This window comes from Salmo salar, chromosome 12, assembly GCF_965601325.2.
Source record: "Salmo salar chromosome 12, fSalSal1, whole genome shotgun sequence".
NCBI classification, from domain to species: Eukaryota; Metazoa; Chordata; class Actinopteri; order Salmoniformes; family Salmonidae; genus Salmo; species Salmo salar.
In genome coordinates, this window is record NC_138302.1 from 6,530,642 (window position 1) to 6,538,382 (window position 7,741).

General features: G+C 41.5%; 1 protein-coding gene across 1 annotated transcript; it reads right to left on the minus strand.

The window, feature by feature from the left end:
- Positions 1-521: 521 nt before the first annotated feature.
- LOC123725385 (uncharacterized) lies at positions 522-7,280 on the minus strand. Its single transcript, XM_045690573.2, has 2 exons — positions 6,951-7,280; positions 522-2,901 (listed from the first exon to the last, which is right to left on the minus strand). Exons 1-2 carry the CDS (start codon positions 7,018-7,020, stop codon positions 2,069-2,071), a joined length of 903 nt encoding a protein of 300 aa, XP_045546529.2. The 5' UTR covers positions 7,021-7,280; the 3' UTR covers positions 522-2,068.
- Between the last annotated feature and the right edge of the window lie 461 nt (positions 7,281-7,741).

Sequence of the window (7,741 nt, forward strand, 5' to 3'; positions counted from 1 at the left end):
CAGGTGCCAGTGGTAGAGCATTGGGCCAAGGTAGCCTAGTGGTAAGAGCATTGGGCCAAGGTAGCCTAGTGGTTAGAGCGTTGGGCCAAGGCAGCCTAGTGGTTAGAGCATTGGGCCAAGGTAGCCTAGCATTTAGAGCATTGGGCCAAGGTAGCCTAGCATTTAGAGCATTGGGCCAAGGTAGCCTAGCGGTTAGAGCGTTGGGCCAAGGTAGCCTAGCGGTTAGAGCGTTGGGCCAAGGTAGCCTAGCGGTTAGAGCATTGGGCCAAGGTAGCCTAGCGGTTAGAGCGTTGGGCCAAGGTAGCCTAGCGGTTAGAGCGTTGGGCCAAGGTAGCCTAGCATTTAGAGCATTGGGCCAAGGTAGCCTAGCATTTAGAGCATTGGGCCAAGGTAGCCTAGCGGTTAGAGCGTTGGGCCAAGGTAGCCTAGCATTTAGAGCATTGGGCCAAGGTAGCCTAGCATTTAGAGCATTGGGCCAAGGTAGCCTAGCATTTAGAGAATTGGGCCAAGGTAGCCTAGCGGTTAGAGCGTTGGGCCAAGGTAGCCTAGCATTTAGAGCATTGGGCCAAGGTAGCCTAGCATTTAGAGCATTGGGCCAAGGTAGCCTAGCGGTTAGAGCGTTGGGCCAAGGTAGCCTAGCGGTTAGAGCGTTGGGCCAAGGTAGCCTAGCGGTTAGAGCGTTGGGCCAAGGTAGCCTAGCGGTTAGAGCGTTGGGCCAAGGTACCCTAGTGGTTAGAGCGTTGGGCCAAGGTAGCCTAGTGATTAGAGCATTGGGCCAAGGTAGCCTAGTGGTTAGAGCATTGGGCCAAGGTAGCCTAGTGGTAAGAGCATTGGGCCAAGGTAGCCTAGTGGTTAGAGCGTTGGGCCAAGGCAGCCTAGTGGTTAGAGCATTGGGCCAGTAACCAAAAGGTTGCTAGTTTGAATCCCTGAGCTGACAAGTTAAAAAAAATCTGTTGTTCTGCCCCTGAACAAGACAGTTAACCCACTGTTCCTAGACCGTCATTGTAAATAAGAAGTTGTTCTTAATATTTAAAAAAATTACATTAGTGTGGGAGCAAAGTCCTTTTCTTCTTGTACCAATTAAAAGTAATGTGAATACTTCCACGATTTAAATGCTATTATCTCTTCCATCTCACTAGCTACCAACTACAACGTTTGTGCCTGATCAGGAAGAGCCCGAAGCGTGGCGAACATAGGGATAGGGAAAGGGATTTTTATTTGCACCAACAAAGAAAAAGGGAAATAATATTGTAAAAATAATATTGTAAAAAGAACGATTTCCATATTTGAAAAAGTAACAAAATAATTGATTACTTAAATAAAATTAAAAAAACGTTAAATTACTCGTTAACACAACAAAGTTATCAGAGTAGTCTGAACCCAACACTGAATATGACAATTAGTTAGGGATTTAGTCCCGTCCACATTAGATAGAGCCTTTAAATGTGAAGTGTGCTTTCTGAGCCGACCTGTGCAGCGTTTACCGTGAAAGCAATCTCCGGGGAAAATGCCTTTAAAAAGTCACATTGTCGGCGTACCAGTGCTCTAATAGTGATATTAGTTATTAAATAAAGATAATGATACTAATAAATAGCATAGAGAGCTGTAGTTTATACTATCAAAAGAAAATCTCATATACATACATAATATTAATATACAATATACTTTTTTTGTTCATAAACCCCAAGCGTACAAATCATTTTCTGTTTTAATAGTTGTGTAAAGAACTCTTATCTTACTGTACACTAGGGATGTACATTTCGGTAAAATTTTCTGCCAACTAATCGATTAATGGTTCAATTTGTTCTGAACAGCAAAAATGAAGTGACCCACTGAAAATACAGATAGATACCTGTATCTTAGCCTATAGTTTAGAGCTACAAATTGAATCACCTATATTAAATTTGTCTTTAATTTTTTTTGTAGGCATTAAAAAAAGATGATTTCATGTGGCATAAACAAAAACAACTTCTCAGTCAACAACATAAGACAGAACATAGCGTCTTAATTCTCTCATGTTTTTTTAGGTTCCCTAACTCAGTAAAACTGTTCCACACCGGAAAGGTTTCTATCCAGAATGTATTTTTTCATGCGTTTTCCGGTTCACTAACCACCTAAAACTCTTTCCACAAAGGGAACAGTGGTGAGGCTTCTCTCCAGAGTGTATTCTCTCATGTTCTTTCAAGCTCCGAAACCGGATATACCTCTTTCCACATTGACAGCATTGAATATGTTTCTCTCCTGTATGTTTCCTGTTATGCCTTTTCAGGTTCTGTAAAAGGCTAAAACGTTTTTCACACTGGGAGCAATGGAACGGCTTCTCTCCTGTGTGTGTTCTCTTGTGTGATTTCAGTTCCACTGATGAGAGAAATCTTTTTCCACACTGGGAGCAGAGGTGAGGCTTATCTCCAGAGTGTTTTCTCTCATGTATTTTCATGTCCCCTGACTGGGTAAATCTCTTGTCACACTGGGAACATTGGAAAGGTTTTTCACATGTGTGTGTCCTCTCATGATTTTTCAGATTCTCTAACTGGTTAAAACCTTTTCTACACTGGGAGCATTGGTACGGCTTCTCTCCAGAGTGGATTCTCTCATGTTCTTTCAGGCTCTTTAACTGGGTAAAACTCTTTCCACATTTGGAGCAGTGATAAGGTTTTTTTGCTGTGTGTGTTATCTTATGTGTTTTCAGATTCCCTAACCAGGTAAAACTCTTTCCACATTGGAAACATTGGAAAGGCTTTTCTCCTGTGTGTGTCGTCTCATGCTCTTTCAGTCTCCCTAACTTGGTAAAACTCTTTCCACATTGGCAGCAGGGGTGTGGTCTCGCTGGTTTGAGTATCTCTGGGTCTGGTTCCATTGAAGGACTCTTGCCGAAGTCAAAAAAAGACTCAGGTCTCTCTCCTGCCAAAGACAACAGAGTATTTAGTTAAACCGGCAGACCTGAATGAGGTTTAATTATATAAAAAAATCCCCAATTTAAATGCCTGTTATGTGATTGCACTTCTTGACAACTACTTAAATATATAAATCTACAATATATTACTGTCATTTAATAATGATATTAGTTATTAAATAAAGATAATGACACTAATAAATAGCATAGAGAGCTGTAGTTTATACTATCAAAAGAAAATCTCCGATACACATACATAATATTAATATACTGCTTTGTTCACAACCCTAAGCTTACAAATAATTTTCTGTTTTAATAGCTGTGTAAAGAACTCTAATCTTATTTCGCCTATAGTTGTACACTAGGGATGTAAATTTAGGTCAATTTTGCTGCCAACTAACCGACCACCATTAAACGGTTCGTTCTGAACAGCCTATAGTTTAGAGCTCCACTGACTCTATACCTGTATCTTAACCTATAGTTTAGAGCTCCACTGACTCTATACCTGTATCTTAGCCTGTAGTTTAGAGCTCCACTGACTCTATACCTGTATCTTAACCTATAGTTTAGAGCTCCACTGACTCTATACCTGTATCTTAGCCTATAGTTTAGAGCTCCACTGACTCTATACCTGTATCTTAACCTATAGTTTAGAGCTCCACTGACTCTATACCTGTATCTTAACCTATAGTTTAGAGCTCCACTGACTCTATACCTGTATCTTAGCCTATAGTTTAGAGCTCCACTGACTCTATACCTGTATCTTAGCCTATAGTTTAGAGCTCCACTGACTCTATACCTGTATCTTAGCCTATAGTTTAGAGCTCCACTGACTCTATACCTGTATCTTAGCCTATAGTTTTGCGTGGATGCCTTTAGGTGCCTGACCTTGAACATCTACAATCACTCAATAGCCAGAGATGTGGATGTCATTACGTGAGTCTGCCATATCTTTCTAAATGTTTCAGTAGCACCTCGGGTAGTGATCCTAGTGTTTCCGTAGCACCTCGGGTAGTGATCCTAGTGTTTCCGTAGCACCTCGGGTAGTGATCCTAATGTTTCCGTAGCACCTCGGGTAGTGATCCTAGTGTTTCAGTAGCACCTTGGGTAGTGATCCTAAATGTTTCCGTAGCACCTTGGGTAGTGATCCTAGTGTTTCAGTAGCACCTTGGGTAGTGATCCTAAATGTTTCAGTAGCACCTTGGGTAGTGTCCTAAATGTTTCCGTAGCACCTTGGGTAGTGATCCTAAATGTTTCAGTAGCACCTTGGGTAGTGATCCTAAATGTTTCCGTAGCACCTTGGGTAGTGATCCTAAATGTTTCAGTAGCACCTTGGGTAGTGTCCTAAATGTTTCAGTAGCACCTTGGGTAGTGTCCTAAATGTTTCCGTAGCACCTTGGGTAGTGATCCTAGTGTTTCAGTAGCACCTTGGGTAGTGATCCTAAATGTTTCCGTAGCACCTTGGGTAGTGATCCTAGTGTTTCAGTAGCACCTTGGGTAGTGATCCTAAATGTTTCAGTAGCACCTTGGGTAGTGATCCTAAATGTTTCAGTAGCACCGTGGGTAGTGATCCTAAATGTTCTCTAGTTTAAGGAGATATAAAACATCTCCAACCCATCTTGAATGGGAGGGTGGGGCAGTACATTTTCACTCAAATACACTATATACACAACAATTACATTCTAGACGATTCTCTGCTTCCAACTTTGTGGGAACAGTTTGGGAAAGGCCCTTTCCTGTTTCAGCATGACAATGCCCCCGTCCACAAAGCCAGGTCCATACAGAAATGGTTTGTCGAGATCGGTGTGGAAGAACTTGACTGGCCCACACAGAGCCTGACCTCGACCCCATCGAACACCTTTGGGATGAATTGGAATGCCAGGCCTAATCGCCAAACATGACTGCCCGACCTCACTAATGCTCTTGTGGCTGAATGGAAGCAAGTCCCTGCAGCAATATTCCAATATCTAGTGGAAAGCCTTTCCAGAAGAGCGGAGGCTGTTATAGCAGCAAAAGGGGGACCAAGTACATATTAACCCCCATTATTTTGGAATGAGATGTTCGACGAGGAGGTGAACACATTGATCATGTAGTGTAATGCAGCGAGCTAGTAGAGATCTGAATACTATCATGTCCGATGGATGTTTCATGACATTGTTCTTTGAGGTTACGCCGAATATGGCGGTGTATGGGTTGGGGTCAATATGGAGGTGTATGGGTTGGGGTCAATATGGAGGTGTATGGGTTGGGGTCAATATGGAGGTGTATGGGTTGGGGTCAATATGGAGGTGTATGGGTTGGGGTCAATATGGAGGTGTATGGGTTGGGGTCAATATGGAGGTGTATGGGTTGGGTCAATATGGAGGTGTATGGGTTGGGGTCAATATGGAGGTGTGAAGGGTTTGGGGTCAATATGGCTGATCGCAGACCCTGGATAGGGTATATAAAACAAACCGTGGATAAGGTATTGAAAACAGACCGTGGATAAGGTATAGAAAACAGACCGTGGATAAGGTATAGAAAACAGACCGTGGATAAGGTATTGAAAACAGACCGTGGATAAGGTATTGAAAACAGACCGTGGATAAGGTATAGAAAACAGACCGTGGATAAGGTATTGAAAACAGACCGTGGATAAGGTATTGAAAACAGACCGTGGATAAGGTATTGAAAACAGACCCTGGATAAGGTATTGAAAACAGACCCTGGATAAGGTATTGAAAACAGACCGTGGATAAGGTATTGAAAACAGACCGTGGATAAGGTATTGAAAACAGACCCTGGATAAGGTATTGAAAACAGACCGTGGATAAGGTATAGAAAACAGACCGTGGATAAGGTATTGAAAACAGACCGTGGATAAGGTATTGAAAACAGACCCTGGATAAGGTATTGAAAACAGACCCTGGATAAGGTATTGAAAACAGACCCTGGATAAGGTATTGAAAACAGACCGTGGATAAGGTATTGAAAACAGAATGAATTGTGGGAGGGGGCCTTTCAATTTTCAATAGCTCTTACACAAAGTGGGTCACAACAATGAAAATTAAATATTCTGAATCTGGGAAATCCGAAATCCACAGCTTTACTCCCTTGATGAAGAACACATCATTTTCCTAGTCATGGCACGCTTTGTGTAAGAGCTATTAAAGATTGAAAGGCCCCCCTCCCCCCAATAAATGATCCATCCACCCCTGATTTAGAATCAGTTCAATAGCTATTGTCGAGAGAACCGAATATCCAATATAAAACAAATTTTACTGAGGTGCATGGGACTAACTTCTTACACAGTGTGAACCCAATAGCGGAAAAAGCTCCTTGACGATATGGATAATTCATTTGGGTTTGAAAGATGATCGCCTTTAATGCTTTTGTCTTTCCAGCCATCCTTTGACGGATTCTTTATTTTAGCTATGGCACTAAAACTGAATTAAGACTCTCTTTACAAATAATGCATTTACATCCTTCGAAATCCTGAAAAAGCAAACATTAATGTTCCAAATGGATTTCTCTCCATACTTCCCCCAATTCAGAATATACCACCTTCATAGTCATGGCATGCCTGGTTCAATAGCTATTAACGAGAGAACCGAATATCCAATATAAAACGACTTTTATACAGGTGCCCTATGCTTGTTGGGGAGCGGAGGAGCAGAAGTAGAGAGATCAGAGAGCATGAGTCTTTACAACCTCCCTTTATTTTTTGGTTGTTCTAGAAATGATCTCCGAATTTTATGTTTCTGTTTTTCCAAATGAAACATTTCGTCAAGTGGGTTTAAAATAAATAAAATCTAATAATATTTGGTATCATCTGTTAAAAGATTCCCGAAATGTGGGCAGTGATGGAGTTAATGTGAGAGACATTGGCAGCGTGGACTGTAATAATAGACATTGAGGACTACAGTATTTCAATCAATGTCATTGGATGAATTTGATCCATTGTTATCTTACAGTACTGAACATAATCAGGTGTAGAACTTCAGTAGCATGCTCCTTTGAAACCCCACTTTAGTTCAACAGCTGCAGAGTTTCTTCACCTGTTTTCAACTGTACTCACTTGTGTTAATCAGATCTCCTGTCTCCTCTTCCTTCTCCTCTTTCACGACAATGTTCAGACAGACCCTCATCCTCTTCTTTAACAGAAGGCAAGCAGCGTATCGAACTAATCATGGCCGGGGATGTAGTTAGCATTAGCGACTAGCCTAGTGCTAACTTTGTAAGCCAGCTAACGTTAGCAGACTAACAACAACGTAAATATGAAATTAAATACATTAACAAGTAGATACGACAGAAGTTGGGTTAAAACACAGTGACTTAGAGCTTGAATGTGTTGGCAATTTTGGCTAGCAAGCGACTGAGGTGGCTGACTAGCTGTTGCTGTTGTCGAAGAGTCCCGTCCACTAGATTATACGTCACACTGGCAGCATTGCCTGAAAGACGCACATCATCACCTGCTGACTGGAGTTGAGGAAAATATATGTTATTAAGACAAAAATATTTCAACAAACACATCTGCATTTAGGGAATCAGTCATACAAACAGATATCAAAATAAGCGGTGTAACAATACATAACATATATAATGAACAGACTAGGTGCTACTAGACTGCTCCTACGTGGTGTGGATGTCTTTTATTTAACTAGGCAAGTCAGTTAAGAACAAATTCTTATTTTTAATGACGGCCTAGGATCAGTGCCGAACGACAGATTTTTTTTACCTTGTCAGCAACCTTTCGGTCCAACGCTCTAACCACAAGGCTACCTGTCGCCCCATGTAGATGTATAAAATGAACAGACTAGGTCCATACTGCTCCTACACGGTGTAACAATACATCATGTAGATGTATAT

Excerpts from the sequence above, each read along its gene's own strand:
- LOC123725385 (XM_045690573.2), bottom strand. The coding sequence starts at position 7,020 with ATGAGGGTCTGTCTGAACATTGTCGTGAAAGAGGAGAAGGAAGAGGAG. Across the intron at positions 2,902-6,950 it reads AGGAGATCTGATTAACACAA|GAGAGAGACCTGAGTCTTTT; the intron begins GTGAGTACAGTT and ends TGTCTTTGGCAG.